Source organism: Dama dama, chromosome 9 (genome assembly GCF_033118175.1).
Source record: "Dama dama isolate Ldn47 chromosome 9, ASM3311817v1, whole genome shotgun sequence".
Classification (NCBI taxonomy): Eukaryota; Metazoa; Chordata; class Mammalia; order Artiodactyla; family Cervidae; genus Dama; species Dama dama.
Genome location: NC_083689.1, coordinates 12,020,490 through 12,037,412, shown reverse-complemented (window position 1 = coordinate 12,037,412; position 16,923 = coordinate 12,020,490). Strand labels below are relative to the sequence as shown.

Here is a 16,923-nt window from a genome sequence, read left to right as displayed (position 1 = left end):
CTGCCCCCATTCCCCCTCCCCTCCCTCCTTCCCCCACCTCCTAGGTTCACAGCCACGCCCACCCGCCTGGATCCTCCCAAGCCCCAGGCGCCCCTGCTGGCTATCAATGCGACTGGAACAGAAATGACAAGCACAGTTTTATTCCTGGGAATCTGGAGGTGTCTAGGATCACGATGGATCCCAGGCAAGAAGGTGATGGGTCATTGCTGGCCTGCGCTCAGTGGCTCCACCCGCAGCCAAAGTCCACCCTCCGCGCGCAGGATCAGCTCTGGCTTCCTGCGAGGCTCCTCCTTGTCTGGCAGGACGCGGAACCGCAGTAGCGTGAGCGCTAGGACCACCTTCATCTCAGTCATGGCGAATGTCTGCCCAATACAGTTCCTGTGGGCGGGAGTGGGGGCTTTGACTGCACCTGGAACCCTCACCCGGACCCCAAAGCGCCTGGTATCTGGCCCACAACCCCCATTTCCACCCATAGTATAAAGAAGCTAACCATGCCTGGAACCCTATGTGGGTTTGCATATCTCCAGACCCTAGTCCACTCTCCAGTGCTGAACTCAGACCAGTAGACAGGGGAGCGGGTCCCCTCAGCACACCATGAACCCTTCCTTGAGCCCACCACCATTCCCCAGACCCTTACCATAATGCCTGGGGGGAGGGGCGAGAAAGCGACCATCTTAAAGTTTTCCCCCTTCCTGGCCCCCACAGTTAACCTGGAATTTCACCCCCAGTCCCCTACCCCCACCTCTCCACCCCCATCTCAGATGGCCGCTGTCTTCACCTGGGCCCCGCGGAGAAGGGAACAAAAGCCACAGGCGACCTCCCTTTGATGTTTTCTGGGTCGAAGCGGAAGGGATCAAAGACCTGGAGGCAAGAAAAGACAGGGTTACTTGGCAGATGTTTGTATAGTAGGGGGAGGTGATGGCTGATTTGCCAGAAGTCAGAACCCTGCACCCTCCCCTGGGTCCCCTGAGTGGAGTGGACAAGGATAAGGGAGGTGGGGGGTGGGGGAGGCATCACCTCAGGGTCTGGCCACACAGTTGGGTTGTGGTGGGTCCCGAAAATACTGATGAGGCAGATCACACCTGTGGAAGAGGAAGGGCAGTCAGGTCTAGGCCCCACCTGCCTGACTGGCCCCTCTTTCTCACCAGGAACCTCCTCTCCTAGTCACTGTGGGCACCTTTGGGGATGACCCGGCCATCTGGAAGTACAGTGTCCTGGGTACAGCGTCGGGAGATGACGGTGACCGGGGGGTGCAGCCGCAGACTCTCCTTGATGCACATGGTCAGGAAGGGCAACTGGGCCAGGTCGTCCCTAAGGAACCCCCACGACAATTGTCCAGGGAGCAAAAATAGAGACACACAACCAGCCCTCCCTGTGCCTCATAAGACCCTCTCTATCTATAACAAAACTGGATTGTTGGTTTAAATATCTCCAAACACATTAGGTTGTATACATTATTTATGTACAGCTTTTTCTTTGTCCATCATACATCAAAAAAATGGTTCTTAAAAATAAAGAAAAAAAAGCAATGTCATAGAAATACCAGAAAAAGTTTAGTGAGATATTTTTAGAACTTTTTAAAGCAAAACATTGAAGAGCCAACCAGAAACACATTTACAAATGTGTATAAAAACAAAATATTATTTATGGCAAGACAGTAAAGTCAAAAGGCAAATGAGTAAAAGATCAGATTCAATGTTTACTCTTATCTATTACAGCACTAGAGACACTAGCTAATGCAATTAGATGGGATAAAGGAGCATAATGCCATTTGAAATGGGGGTGAATATGTCATTTTTGGCAGACAGTGATTTTATACTTAGTAAACAAGAGAATTCACTGGAAAACTTTTATAGACATTGAAGATTCAGTAAGGGGACTGAATTCTTTTTCTTTAACCCCCTTCATTTTGGGTGGTGATTTAAATTCCTTTGTAAAAAGTTTTTATTGGAGTATAGTTGGTTTACAACATTTTATTTATTTCTACTGTACAGGAAAGTGAATGTATCCCCTCATTTTTTATTTCCTTCCCATTCTGTCACCACAGAGCATTGAATAGAGTTTCCTTATGCTATACAGTAGGTTCTTATTAGTTATCTATTTTATACATAGTATCGATACTATATGATAAATTCTTAACATAGACTGAAGGGATTAGATCTGATAGAGTGCCTGAAGAACTATGGACAGAGGTTCGTGACATTGTATAGGAGGCAGTGATCAAGACCATCCCCAAGAAAAAAAATGCAAAAAGGCAAAATGGTTGTCTGAGGAAGCCTTACAAATAGCTGAGAAAAGAAGAGAGGCTAAAGGCAAAGGAGAAAAGGAGAGATATAAGCATCTGAATGCAGAGTTCCAAAGAATAGCACAGAGAGATAAGAAAGCCTTTCTCAGTGATCAGTGCAAAGAAATAGAGGAAAACAATAGAATGGGAAAGACTAATAGTTATCTTTTATGTATTCTTCCATGGGTACTGTTTTGCATTAAAAATTGTATAGTAGCATACTATAGACTATACACATTGCTCTGTACCTTTTTCATGTAACTGCATATCAATCTCTTCTTGTACATCTCTTGGGACCTGTGTCAAAAATAGGGCATTTCCTACTCTGGATCTATAAAATAATTGCCCATTATTTTCTCTGGAGTCCTTGCTGCTGCTGCTGCTGCTGCTAAGTCGCTTCAGTCGTGTCTGACTCTGTGCGACCCCATAGACGGCAGGCCACCAGGCTCCCCCATCCCTGGGATTCTCCAGGCAAGAACACTGGAGTGGGTTGCCAATTCCTTCTCCAATGCATGAAAGTGAAAAGTGAAAGCGAAGCCGCTCATTCAGCGACCCCAGGGACTGCAGCCTACCAGGCTCCTCCATCCACCTTGAGACTCCTTAATTATATATTTAAAATCTTTGATTCATGTAGATGTTATTTTCATATAAGACATAAGAGCAGGTTGAATTCACTTTTTCCATGGAGCTCCCTACATGTTCCAAATTTTTATCAAATAATCTTTATATTTCCCATTGGTGTGAGACTCCAGGTTTAGCTGAGTGCTATGTTCACTGGGCAAGAAATTTACATCCATAAATTATTAATTTTTCAAATTTGAAATACAGAATAGATTATGTAAGAAAAGATGATGATATAAAATATATGCATTAGAATTAGCAAGACATGTGAATGTCAGTATTCCAAATGAACTTAAAGTTCTCAATCCAACTAGAGTATATGATTCACTATAGCAACAAGAGTACTCAAGGATTAATTTAGCAAAAGTTGCATAAGATCTTTATACTAAAGTTTTAGACTATTAAAATGCTAATGGATATGCCTTTTATTTTATTTTTTTTAGCTACGCCTTTTAAAAGGCTAATGTGAATATGCAAAAATGGATATTCATTCCACATTCTAGTATAGCGTATGTTAATGTTATGATGTAATCTCTTTTCCACAAGCAAATTATACATTCAATTAAACCTACTCCCTCACTCTCTTCCCTCTCCCTGTCTCTCTTTCTTTTCCCCCACATTATTTAATTTTTACCTGACTGTCTTCTTGACTTAACTGCACTTCAAATGCACCCAAATGTCTACTCATCATCTTTCAGGGTTTCATCTGGGGCACTTTTGTCCATTCTCAACTTTTCCTCTCTTGCTCCACATCCCAGCCTTGCCTATGTACACTGGAAGTGTTCTGACCTGATACTATTCCTCCACCAGAATGGGAGTTCCTGAAAGATAAAGACTGGTTCTGGTCCTTCCTGAGTCTCCAGGATACAGAATGGGGCTGAGATGAATTGGAGATGGCATAGAACTGGGGATAGGATGGCAGTTTGGCAGTGTTTCCTAAATGGGGACTGGATGGACGAAGATCCAGGTGTTTCTGAACAGGAGTTGAATGGGTTTAGTCCCTAAAAGTTCCCTGTGAATCCTGGACTACACAACATGAGGAATTATGGGGCAGGAGATGAGCAAACACTCAGGGAATGAAGGTTTTTGAAGATATGTTATTTTGAGAGAAAAATAAGAGAGTGGAGGGGAATTTCACTTTCTGAATATGTGCTAAGTTGTATCACTTGCTGTTAATTATCTCAGAAATCCAGGACTGTGTCCAAAAAGCCAACAAACTTTGCCATACTATCCATGCTGAGTACTAGATCCTGCCAAGTCTCTGATTGTATTCCTACTAAGCAACAATGACAGAACCAACTAACCCTCTCTTCTCTACAGAGCCAAAGAGAGGGGCTCAGAAATAGACCAGGAGACTTGGACTTACCATTCAATGTTTTTAGGCTCACGATCCTTCAGGAGCTCCTGCACCTCCTGCCGGCAGCGCTCCTGGTATTCTGGGTGCTTGGCAAGGTTGTACAGAATCCAGGACAGACCACTGGCTGTGGTATCATGGCCTGAGGGGCAGCCAGACAGGCTTGGTTCTCTGGGTTACTTCAGCACCAGAGCACGGACAGCTCCCTCACATTAAGGCCCATGGAGAGGATGGGGAGGGATAGGGTGGCCCAGGGTTCATTCAGCAAGGTCTTTCCCCTTCTGTAGTCCCACACTGGGACTCTCACCTTCAAACATGAAGGTGTCAGCTTCAGCTCGGATATCTTCATCTGACAATCCCTTCCCATCTTCATCCTGGAGAGAAAGCAAGATGCCCAGAATCACACCGGCTCTGAAGGCACCTGAGTCTAACCTGAGACAATCTTTGAACATCTCCATCATCCATCTAGAAACCCAAGGCCATCCTGAATTCCTGGACATTATCACTAGAGGGCCCACCACACAGACTTCCTCTTGACCACTTTGCCTCTTAAATTGTCCCTGGTGAATGGAATCAAAGATCCATAAATGTTTTCATGTTTCTACATGATGCAACCTGGGTTAAAGGATGACTGAATGGAAACTTAACTTATAAACTAGAGATTGAGCATTGCCCCAGTGCCATTTGCTCACTTTGCATAATAGAATTGGGTTGGCCAAAAAGCTTGTTTGGGTTTTTGGCAACCCAATAAATTCAGAGGTTCCTTTTCTCTCCTGAAGAGAAGGAATGGGTTATAAACTTGTGGATCTATAGACTTCAGTTTCTTTCCAGTGAGGATTTGTTTAAACTCCAGAATAATGTCTGTCTTTTCTACTCTTGTCTCATATTGTTTCATCTCTTCTCCACTCCTCTCCCCTCCTTCCCTCCTCACTGCTCCCTTCTTCTTTTCTTTCTCTCTTTCCCTCTCCCTGACCACCCCTGAAGGGGAGAAGGGAGCATATATCTTGCATTAGTTCTACAGTTCAGAATGTCAGTGGCAGTATGATGGTTAAGACTCCACACTTTCACTGCAGGGAACACAGGTTCCATCCCTGGTTGGGGAACTAAGATCCAGCATGCCAAATGGGGTGGTCAAAAAAAAAAAAAAAAAGAGTTCTAGAATTCAAAACTTGGCAGTACTTCCCCTCCATGAAAGCATGGCTGCATGTAAAGATAGAAGCATCATGGTGCCCTCAAAGGAATTTGGGGATGGGAAACCAGGGCTACAATTCTACTCTGACTACTGTTACTGCTATAAATAATACATGGGTTGCACTTATCTAGGGTTCTGTGTATATACATACAAGTATTTATACATATGCAAGTATACAGACATGTGGGGCTTCCCAGGTGGCTCAGTGGTAAAGAATCTGCTTGCCAATGCAGGAGATACAAGGAAATGTGGGTGTGATCCCTGGGTCAGGAAAGTACCCTAGAGGAAGAAATGGCAAGCCAATCTAGCATTCTTGCCTGTAAAATCCCATGGACAGAGCAATCCGTGAGGTTGCAAAGAGTCAGACGTGACTGAGCTCACACACATGTATATGCACATATCCTGTCTTATTAACTTGAAAATAGAGTGAAATCTTAGGCCCCTCACAATTTCAGATTTAGCAGCCCTCCTGCAGGCAGTATTCCATATTGGTCATCTTTAAAACTTATCCTAACCCACCCCTCCCTTCCATGAGCATCTCACATGGCTCCCCAGTGCCCTCTGCATCCAGTCCAAGCTCTTTGATCAAATCAAGTTCCCAAGGTCTATTTTACTTCTTGAATAAGAAACCAGAGGAGCCCACCTTGGTCAACAGGAGTACGTCAATGAAGTCCAAAGTCTTGGTCTTTGCTTTGGCCTTGAGGAAGTCATCAATACCCTCACTGGGGAGGGTGCGGTGCCGCTCCTGGATGACGGCATCTGTGAAGTCGTGCACCAGGCGGCAGGCCCTGCGGAAGCGCCGCCCATCTGAGGTGAGATAGTACAGGAAGTCCATGTGCAAAAAAATCTCCTGGTGTCGTTTTGCAACAAGGGCACTGAGCTCCAAGATGGCAGCGATATATTCACTGGGCTTCCTGCAGAATGAGATCATGAAGGGAGGCAACAACTTAAAACACCTGCAGCCCAGAAGTCGAAGGCTACCTCCCTTCAGGAAACTGAGGCTCCAAGAACAGGTGGGCCCATAGATTCCAGTATGGTGATGATCCAGGAGAGTGATGCTCCAGACTCTTCTCAACCCACTTCCCATCTCTGTGAGCTGCCTTCATACCCCAGGCAGCCAGAGCACAGCTTCTCCTCTCTCTCTTACCCAGTATCTGCCCTTTTTCTCCAAAACTGTCCACTCAGCTTAGATCTTCTGCTAGTGGGTCAATTGGAGAAGGAAATGGCAACCCACTCCAGTACTCTTGCCTGGAAAATCCCATTGGCAGAGGAGTTAATGGGGTCGCAGAGAGCCGGACACGACTGAATGACTTCACTTTCAATTTCTCACTTCCCTATTCTCCTTAGATCCATTGTCAACACCATCCAGGGTCTATATTATAGTCAGTCTTCTCTTGAGTCAGGTGTCAGAGCTCAGATTTGACCATGACTCTCATCTTCTGAAACATTTTTCATAGCTTCCTGGAAACCTCAGGATTAAGTTCATATCCTCTTTGTCTGGCTTCAAATGCCCTTAAGATATAACCTGCCCACTCCTCCAACCTCATTTCCAAAGTGTCCCATCACTATTGCACACACTTTGTTCATTATAACCACCTGGCCTTTATCAAACAGTTCTACCTACTTGCAGGAATAGCTCCTTCTCTTCCCCTTCCCTGTCCTTCAACATCCAGCTCTGAGCCACCTCCTCCAGGAAGACTCTTCTGATTACCCTGGTAGTCCTCCCTCTCTCATCTACTCTCGTGGGTCTATGTTCCCAGGTCCTGGGCTGAGACTCACTCCTGGCAATTGCTGTCATAACTGAAGACGCATTTCTGCAGACTGTCCAGGGTCATGAGGCTGATGTGTTCAAACATGTCCAGATGGGTGTGGCCCTCTTTGATCAGGCGCTGCCACTTGGCCTGAACAGAGAAGAAGACACAGCTGAGGCTGAGAACTGCCTCCCTGGTGCCCCTCCCTAATCCCAAACACCAAGATGCACTCCCCCAGACTCTGTCTCCTGGTCCCAGGCACCCAGCCCCAGGGAAGACTGGGCTTGTGTTACTATTAGTATATAAAGTCTCCATGGCTGGGAGCCAGGAGATCTGGGTTTGTGAATCCTGGCTATGTGCTCGATACTTATATATCATTGGTAAACTCTCAATAAAGTTAAGTGCTAACAATTGTTATTCAGTGACTGCAGCCATGAAATTAAAAGACACTTACTCCTTGAAAGAAAAGCTATGGCAAACCTAGACAGTGTATTAAAAAGCAGAGACATCACCTTGCCTACAAAGGTGCTTATAGTCAAAGCTATAGCTTTTCCAGTAGTCATGTATGGCTGTGAGAGTTGGACCATAAAGAAGGCTGAGCACTGAAGAATTGATGCTTCAAATTTTGGTGCTGGAGAAGACTCTTGAGAATCACTTGGACAGCAAAGAGATCAAACCAATCAATCCTAAAGGAAATCAACTCTGAATATTCATTGGAAGGACTGATGCTGAAGCTTAAGCTGCAATACTTGGACCACCTGATGTGAAGAGTGGACTCATTGGAAAAGCCCCAGATGCTTGGAGAGATTGAGGGCATGAGGAGAAGGGGATGACAGAGAATGAGATGGTTAGATGGCATCACTGACTCAATGGACATGAGTTTGAGAAAACTCTGGGAGCTAGCAAAGGACAGGGAAGCCTGGCGTGTTGTAGTCCACGGGGTTGCAAAAAGTCAGACAGGACTTAGTGACTGACCAACCAACAACAACAAATGTTAGGTTTTATCATCTTCATTGTTATAAATTGATTAGGAAGATGTTCCCTATGTTAGAAGAGTTAATCTTTCATAGGCCCAGAATATCCATGTACTTTTTTGCTGGGTAGGCCAAAAAATTGGAAGGCCCTGATGTTCTTTACTTGGCCCATTTCTCAGAGTTGTGTTTGTAGCAGACAGGCTTGAAAAGTGAGGTAGTGACTCCTCCTGGACAAATATCAGGATTGTTTCTATTGGCTATAAAAGTCGTAGAGTCCCTAAACCTAGTACTCCCTCCCCTGTGATAAAACATGCTACATGAGCAGACATCCATAGAAGCCCACCTGTGTCACTTGCATGAGATTTGGCGGCTTGGATGAAGAATGCAAACCCACAAGAAGCACGTGTTGTTTGCTGGGCTAACCTTTGCCTGTGACCCAGGAGTCTCACGTATTCTGGCAGAATCCAGGAAACAGTAACAAGCTCCCTTGTCAGCTCGCAAACATGGAGAAATTACAGGCACTTCACAAAAGCCTGACCTCTAATTCTTCACTTCCCTGTGTATGTATCCAAACTTTTTGCAATGTAATTTTTCAACAACTCTACCTGGAGGTGGAGCCTGTTTCAGCATCCTTTGATCCTGAGCTGGCCTTGGACTTACTTTGGCCAACAGACTGTGGTGAAAATGATGAGATGACCAGCCCAAACCTAGACCCCAAGGCACATTGCAGCTTCCTCTCAGTCTTCTCAAACCCTGCCTCTGCCATTTGAACCAGTCTGAGATGCCCTTTGAAGGCAGAGAATCACATGAAAGGAAGTCTAGTTACCCTACCTGAGGTCATGCTACATCAGTTTGTAGCCAACCAAGCTTCAAACCCGTGAGAGGACTGACCCCAGACCAGCAATGCTTCCTATCTGTATGGTCAGGCCACCCAAGACAGCTGTTCTCTTGTTCTCTGTACATCCCAGGCTTGACCAGTCCCTGCTTCACCTACACACTATTCACATGACAGACCTTTCCTCTTAATCATGGAGCCTAATGAGTAAATTCTACATACTTGTCTTCAGCCCCAGATAGTGATTGCTCTCATCTTTATATCAAAGTATCTCCATCACAATAGCTTATTAAAGCAGTAGTGAGGGGGCGGGCTCCTCTACTAGTTTTCTTGGTAACTTGTGAAACAACCTGACATCAATTCCCCCACAGCTGGTTACCTCCCACTCCCCACCCTGGTAGGGAAGACTTCTGCCAGGCCCTTCCTGCTGTCTGCTGCACATGGTGGGGTATCACTCCAGGACCTTGCTTCAAATGTGCAAGATCCCCGTATCCATTAAAGCACTGATGTCTCTGTCTTACTCCAGCTCCTGCTTCAGTTCTGCGGCTCGCAGGCCTGCAGGGTGCAGAGCAGCACCATCAGACCCACAGCTGATCACAGACACATGAGTGACCCCGTCTCCATCTAGAAGAACCAAACAACTGACTCATAGGTTTGCTGTCAGCGCGCCTGTGTGCTCAGTCATGTCCAACTCTCTGTGACCCCAGGCTCCTCCATCTAAGGGATTATCCCCAAAAGAATATGGGAGTGGGGTGCCCTTTCCTCCTCCTGGGGATCTTCCTAGGGATCAACCCTGTGTCTCCTGTGGCTAATCCACTGGCAGGAGGCTTCTTTACTGCTGAGCCATCTGGGCTGACCTTTGTTGTCAACACTAAAATCCTTCTTGTTTTCAAGTGATTTATTACTTAGAAATAACTAGCCCAATATTCATTATTATTATCAAGCATGTCTCAAGATTCCAAGGCTTCTGTCAAAGTAGAATAGAAACTAATGCCTTCTGAGCACCTACTATGTGCCAGGGACCTGGTTCCAATATGTTATCTCTACTGACTGTGAGCAGGGATCACATTATACTAATTTTATAGCCAAAGCAACTGAGGCTCAGAAAGGAAGAACAATGGACTCAAGGTCACTTACAACAGCCAGAATTATAGACAAGATGCCTATGAGTCTCCGTGTCCCCCAGACTCCAGCTGGGACCCTGGGTTCAAGTGACTCACGTGCATGATGTCTGTGCTCTTGGTGAAAATCTTCATATAGGGCTTCAGGATGTTGAAGTGGAAGGCGGGCGTCAGCATGCGACGGTGCCTGCTCCACTTGTCACCAGCACTCAGGAGGAGCCCATCCCCTAGCAGAGACAGGCACGGGGAGTGGGCAAAAGGCAGAACTTTCCCCTGGGTCCCCAAGGTCATCTCCAACCCTCTTTGCAAATAGTTACTCACCCAGCCAGGGCTTTAGAACTTCATAGAAGATCACGTCCTTTGGTGCGACGGCAGCTGACATGAATGAGAACCATTAGGGTCCTCTCCCCAAGGAGAGGGGGAGGGAAGGGGCTTTTGTTGGGCAGTGGAGGATCCTAACCCGGAATCTGCATTCCCCCTCCAAGCCAGCCATAGCAGAATGGGGCCAAGAGCACAGGAAATGTGGAAGGGGTGTGAGGGGAGGGGGGAACCAGACAGGCTACAGCATGGAATAGAGCAAAGGCAGAGCCCACAGACACAACTCTATGTGCTTAGATACATCCCAACACGACACAACGTGCCCAGCATTCCTTGACATGGCATCTTCTGAACACCCAAGCATAACCCAGCACTCTACAAAACATCATTATGGGGACCAAGGACCCCACACTTGCCCCAGCAGTGACCCCTCCTGAGACGTCTGACATAGCTCCATGTGTTAACATGCCCGGACACAGCCCCAAAGTGTGTGACACATCCTGACAGGACACAGCAGCTCTGCCGTGGACCTGAAGACCATCTGACCTGACCTGAGTGTGGCCTGAATACACTGATGATACAGACCTGAACCAGGCAAGACCCAGACCCACCCTAAGACCTGCATCAGGCAAGACTCACAGAAGGTCTCAGGCATTCCTCAGAGTGGGTTTGAGCCCCCGACTGCAGATAAATCCGAAATGTGCCCCAGGAGGGACCAGCAGGAGAACCAGACGGTCTCTAATGGCATCACAGACAAGAACCAGAGAGACTCCAAGATGCCTCAAATGTCTTTGGCCACAGCTGAGCCCCAGAGGTGACTGAGACCATCTCTGAGCTCAGTTATAAAATACAGCAGGTGTCACCAGGTATAATACATATCAGCAATAACCAGAATCAAGGTAGAAACATGAATGTGACCAGATGTGGCCATTCAGCAGATATTGCACAGACATGCCTGGAGGTCAGGCAGGTGGCATTCTGCAGTGGGAGACAGTGGCATATTTGCCATGCCCGCCGCCTGCATCCTGGTCACTTGAACACCAGAGGCAACACAGAAAGTATGACAGGTTACAAGCTGTGGCCAAGGATCTACCTGGAGCAAAGAGCACAGGCTTGATGCGGGTGGAGTGGAAGGTGCAGATGATCATGTGCCAGGGCCCCACCCACCAGCAGCACTGGTGGTGCTGGCCAGGCCCTGTGTGTACAGGAGAACTTCCTCCCAGCTCTGAATCTGGAGAGGAACAAATAGGACCCAATTCACACTCTTCTAGGCTGCCAGAGGGGAGCACCTGTAGGAAAGTGATCCCGACTTGAGCCTATGCATTACCTTCAACAGCAACTCCTTAGTCCTCAGCCTCCTGCAGTCTCCTTCCCCTTATCCTCCATATATGACCGTTGGGGCCCCTTGGGTGGGGGAAAAGAAATGGCCTTGCCCCGTTTGGATTCCAAACACCATGTGCCCCTGATTTCTCTTCCATTTCCTTATTCCAGATAAGAACTGATGCTCTGAGTGATGGAGTCACTTACCCACATTCTTACAGATAATAAATCTGAGACACTAGTCTAGGACTGTTTAATCCAGGGCCTGCATTCTTAGCTCCAAAATAGTAGCTCAGAGGACACTGTGCCCCCAAGACATGGAATTCAGAGTTTCAGGGATGCAGGAATTGGTCCTACGACCCAGGCAAAAGAAATGAAAGGGAACACTGTGTCTTTTCCTGGAAGTGTTGTGAATGAGCTCACTGTTCCATGAAGGTTGAACCCAGAAGATGAAACTTCTGGGTTTCATCTTTACCAGAATGAAAGTGATGCTGTCACGGATGAACACGGAACTAAATGATGGAGAAAGATTTCTTTGTCTTCAGATTGTCTATCTCTGACGGACTGTTTAAGACCTGGGTTCACCTGGACTTGAAGACACCCACCTGGGATGTTACAACCAGTTGATTTTCTTTCTCTTGATAGATCATGTAGGGTTGCATTTCCACCATTAACAGCTAAAGGAGGTGTTGGCAGGCAGAGAGAGGATGGGCCCTTCCTGGGCTCACCCAGCATGCTGGTGTCTGAACCCAGGTCTCTGTCACACGCTGCTTGCTGCCCTGCTTGCCTGATCTGTCTGTGGATGGGAGGGGCAGAGGGCAAGGGAAGGGGGTAAGGGTGGGGTGAAGTCTCCTCAGGAAGATTTCTGGGGACTGGAGAAGGAGGACACCGAACTAGAAGTGTGCAAGCCCTAGGATAGGCTCAAAGAAACCGACGCACCAGAGAGGTAAATAGCCACGGAAATAGCAACCCAGATCTTCCACCAGCCACAGGCCTTCATTGCTCTCAGTCTGGGGATGGGTGGGAGTGAGGACATGCCTGGCAGGGGGCCTGGAATGTTATGAATGCCCACTGCATAATTCTATCCTCCGCTTTAAAAATTGTTGCTCATTGTTCCAGATCCAGTTTCTGCAACTCCTCCTCCAGGAAGCCTTCCAGCATCCCCCAGCAGAGAACCTTGCTTCTTCTCTGCATTTGCGCAGCTCATCTCCCTCTGGCCAATTCCTGACCACACCAGGTCACAGATCTCTCTGCCCTAATCTGAGTCTTTACGTTTGGGGGTGTCTTTCACCCAGGACACCAGGGTGGGGTGTAAACGGTGATGGGAGAAGGGAGAAAGGAGGAGGCTGTGAGATGGAGATGATGGATACATGAAGGAAAGAGGAAGATGGCAGAGAGAGGAGGGGAGGGGGGTTGGGGTCCTTTAGGGGCCACATGGAAGCTTGGCAGGGAGGGGCTGGAAGCCCTGAGGTGTGTCATGGCACCCACCACCACAAGCTCTGCCTGGGTACCTGAAGCATTGGCGACGATCCGGATGCAGTCAGGGTGGCAGAAAACGATGATGGGGGTGATGGGACCCATCCAGACCCTAAATCCCTGGGAGTATTTGGCCACCAGCTCAGTTAATTTGCTCATGCCCTGCTCCGTGGGGGGGACCTGTGATAAAGGTAAGGGCCATCACTCTGCAGAAGGAGAGTCCACTGCAGTGGACAGAGTGTGGGATCCTGCACAGATGGAGGGAATCTCTGCTTCCTCCTTCCCTTTGGGGGAGGGAGGGACCTGGAGGCTCTCCAAGTCCCAAGGGTGTATCCCAGGGCACAGGGAGAAGCCAGGCTCTGTGCCCACAGGGAGGTGGACTTTGGTTTGAGAAGGCAAATTTTTCTGGTCCTGGGAGTTGTCCTAGCCCCAGGGGTAGACACAGGAGGAAATCCTTATGGGGGGGTTTGTGGATGTCAGGGTGGCCTCAGACTTCTCCCTGGGTTTTGGCCCCACATCCTTTTATTTCTGGGCCAGTCCACATGGCCTTTGCTTCCTTGCATAGGAAAGGATCTGCAGAGCTGGGACCTTCTAGCCCTGCCTGACCCCAGGGACAGACATGACCTCTGCCTATTAATCAGTGAGGAACTGTGACCTAGGAGCTCCCTCGCTGGCCAGTCTCTGTGCAGAGTGCATCCTGTCTATTTCTATGGACAATGCTTTCAACTGTGCCACTTACAAATGAAGAAACGGATGCCACATCCCCTCAAAGGGGAAGAAGTGTGGATTTTCTCCTGGTGAAGCACCCTCTTCCTCATAATGCCCCGTTCAAACCTGACAAATACCCCAGGTGCTCTAGGCAGGTGACATAGATCATTTTCACTTTTGTGCATTGCTCCCCTCTCCCCAAAGTCCTAAGGTGAGGATTCAAAGCACTAGATGAGATTGGTCCATAGAGGGAGCGTGACTCAGCCGAGGTCACATCTCAAGAGGGGCTGGAGGAAAGAAGTGTAAAGAAGAATGGCCCCCACGGCCAAGCTCTTGTGGGGAATGCAGAACTACAGGCACTTTGTAACATTACTGGTGCCTCCAGGACCTGCTGAGACCATTTCAAGACCCAGAATCTCAGCAAATCTTCACAATGAGCCTTGGACATCCCTACTGTGAATTTTGCCTTAATGAACAGTAATTGTTATAAGTCCTTCTCCAAGTTTAGATCTTGTCCCAGGCAGGAGAGGGAAGCTGCCTGGGAAATGGGTGGAGCTGGATACCCCTCCATTTGACCTTGACTGAGGGAGGTGATGGCACGTTCATCTCCAGAGTCATCAAATGTTTGAGTGCTTACTTTGTGCCAGCCCTGGACAGGGCACTGTAGTGTCTCCTCCCCAGAATGATCATCAAACTGGGATGTGTTAATAAGTAATTGGGTAATTAACTGTTTAATTAATTGTGACTAGGACCAAGTCAAAGGTCCAAGTCTGGGGCACAAGATACGTGGGTGTGGAGGAGGGTCTAAGAAGGCTTCTGAAAGAGGAAGTGAGCAGCCAACTTTATCCAGATGGGGGGAGGGGCCTAATGGGACATCTTGGGGGAAGGGCAGGGTGTAGGATTAGAGGAAGGGGTCCTGGGAATGGGAGAGGTTGGGAGCTCTCCTCCTGTAGGTGGGAATGGGGAAGTAATAGCTATTTCCTGTGAGGAAGCTGTAACCCAGAGTGAAAAGACACAGGAATGGGGCCACATGCAGAGCAGACCCTGGACAGCATGCTTGTATAGGTCTCAAGGCCACCATGGAGACTGGAAGGGCCAGGGAACCAGGTTCTGTGCAGCTCGGCCTCAGAGATACAATAACGTGTGCAAGGCAGGCAACAGATGGACCCTAAAGCAGGCTAGGGCTGGAAGGACAGGATGTGGGGAGGGTCTTGATGGCAGAGCAGGGGAATGAGTGAGTGAGGGAAGAGGGGCTCCCTGGCCTCCCTGTCTTCTCTGCCGTCCTAGACCCCAGTCCAAACTTGAGCCCCATTCCTGACTCTCGGGAAGTCCATCCACCCTGATCCCCCAGACCCATCCTACTGCCCACACTCACCAGGCCTAGGTGACCCAAGAACCAGTTGCGTTTTGGGGGCTGTGGGAAACACTGGAGGCGACGAGAGTTGTCATAGAAGGCGTAGGTCCAGGCCAGGATGCGGGCCAGGAGCCAGGAGGCCCCAGCCAACAGCAGCAGCAGCCACGGGGAGGCTGCCACTGGCCCAAGTCCCAGCCAGGACAGGCTCAGCTCCAGCATCCTGTGGGGCAGTCAGAGTGGAGGCTGAGTCCTGAGGATGAAGGAAGAGGCAGTAACGGTGAGCTGTGAGGCAGAGAAGGATAGAGGGAGAGGAGCAAGGGAGTGAGGGGCAGGGATGGGGAGTGCTGGGGATGGGCAAGAAGGGCTCAGAGACGGGCAAACAGGCGCTGGGAGAGGGGAGGGAGAAACAGAAATTCAGAGGAAGAGGGAAATATAGAGAAATTCAGAGAAAGACACATACAAACACGCACAAAGAATGTGTGCTAGTTACCCACTGGGATTCACTCATTTCCCAGGCCAGTTCTTTCCCTGGAGCCACCCTGCCTTGGGTAGCAGCCTTCCCCACCCTGGGCCAGGACACCCAGCCTTTTGACCCCCAGCCTGGCACCTTCTGTCAAGAGCGGCTTGTTTCACACAAGTTCCTCTCCTCTCCTCCTGGGATGGCTTTATTTGGCCCCTGAACCTATGGGAAGCTGCCAGGGGCCAGGCTGAGCTAGCCAATCCCTGGAGCCTGCTTACACCCTCCCTACCTGGCAGCTGCCCAAATAGAAGGCGGGGGAGGGGGAGCACAGTGCTATTGAAAGCAGCTTGTGAACCAGTTCACAATCACACATTGTTGACCCTGAGTCCTCAGGATTCAATATGTCCCATGTGGGCACATTGGGGTATGGGCAAAGGTGATTCTTGGCTTTCCAGTTTACGACCAGCCCTGCCCTTCCAAGGTCAGGGTACAGCAGGTAAAAGTATGTATATTCAGGTGCGAGGTAAGTAGGACCTGGCCCCAGCCTTATCCCAAAACATGTCTGGGGCTCCGCTCCATGCAGGGCCAGGAGGGCTTGGTACACCATCTCTCAGCACAGAATCAATAAGCTCAAAGACATGAAGTTTCTACCATCTGGGTCACACAGCCTGGAAAGGTATTCAAGCCCTTCCTCCAAACAGCCGAGGCCTTCTTTGAGACATGATTTCTGGGAGCAGGAGCAGAGAAACTAGCCCAGATGGGCATTGCCTGCATCAGACTCATGGGATAAAAAGCCTGCAGCTGGAAGAGGGCACTTGGAGGCTTGAGGGTAAGGCTGCAAGGGGCTCATAGAGAACAAGATCCGCTCAGTGGAGGACAGAGTCGGGAGCTTCTGAGTGGGCAGCCTCACTCTGACTGCGGGCTGTGCTGACCTTCCCTGGGCTCAGTCTTCCCATTTGGCAAATAGGATGTTAGATGAGGGCCTGAGAGAGGAACCAAGGACAGTCCCACAATAAGATGGGAAGATCAGGATCCCCCCAAAAGATGGAATGAAGGAAAAGGCCTGTCACCTAGTACTCACGCTTCTCTGTGCCAATATTCCACATAAAGTAATCCTCTTCTGTGTAGAGAACTCTATGTAAAAACTGTGTGCTG

At 48.6% G+C, this 16,923-nt stretch overlaps 1 protein-coding gene across 7 annotated transcripts; it reads right to left on the bottom strand.

Moving 5' to 3' along the window:
• Window positions 1-120: 120 nt before the first annotated feature.
• On the bottom strand, window positions 121-16,007 carry LOC133061793 (cytochrome P450 4F2). 7 transcript variants are annotated; one of them, XM_061149991.1, is made up of 13 exons: window positions 15,916-16,007; window positions 15,330-15,558; window positions 13,282-13,426; window positions 10,454-10,507; window positions 10,232-10,359; window positions 7,231-7,352; window positions 6,095-6,365; window positions 4,567-4,633; window positions 4,272-4,401; window positions 1,178-1,311; window positions 1,018-1,082; window positions 779-861; window positions 121-378 (listed from the first exon to the last, which is right to left on the bottom strand). In XM_061149991.1, the coding sequence occupies exons 2-13, from the start codon at window positions 15,525-15,527 to the stop codon at window positions 201-203; spliced, it is 1,575 nt and encodes a 524-aa protein (XP_061005974.1). In that variant the 5' UTR covers window positions 15,528-15,558; window positions 15,916-16,007; the 3' UTR covers window positions 121-200. The 7 variants fall into 7 exon arrangements, with proteins under 7 accessions (XP_061005974.1, XP_061005978.1, XP_061005975.1 ...); XM_061149995.1 differs by having other exon boundaries at window positions 15,330-15,528; window positions 15,916-15,959; XM_061149992.1 differs by having other exon boundaries at window positions 15,803-15,939.
• Between the last annotated feature and the right edge of the window lie 916 nt (window positions 16,008-16,923).

Bases quoted from the DNA above. Each gene is read 5' to 3' on its own strand.
- LOC133061793 (XM_061149989.1), bottom strand. The intron at 7,353-10,231 runs GTGAGTCACTTG...TTCTCTGTTCAG, and splicing joins AGAGCACAGACATCATGCAC to GCCAAGTGGCAGCGCCTGAT. The intron at 4,402-4,566 runs GTGAGAGTCCCA...GCTGCCCCTCAG, and splicing joins TGACACCTTCATGTTTGAAG to GCCATGATACCACAGCCAGT.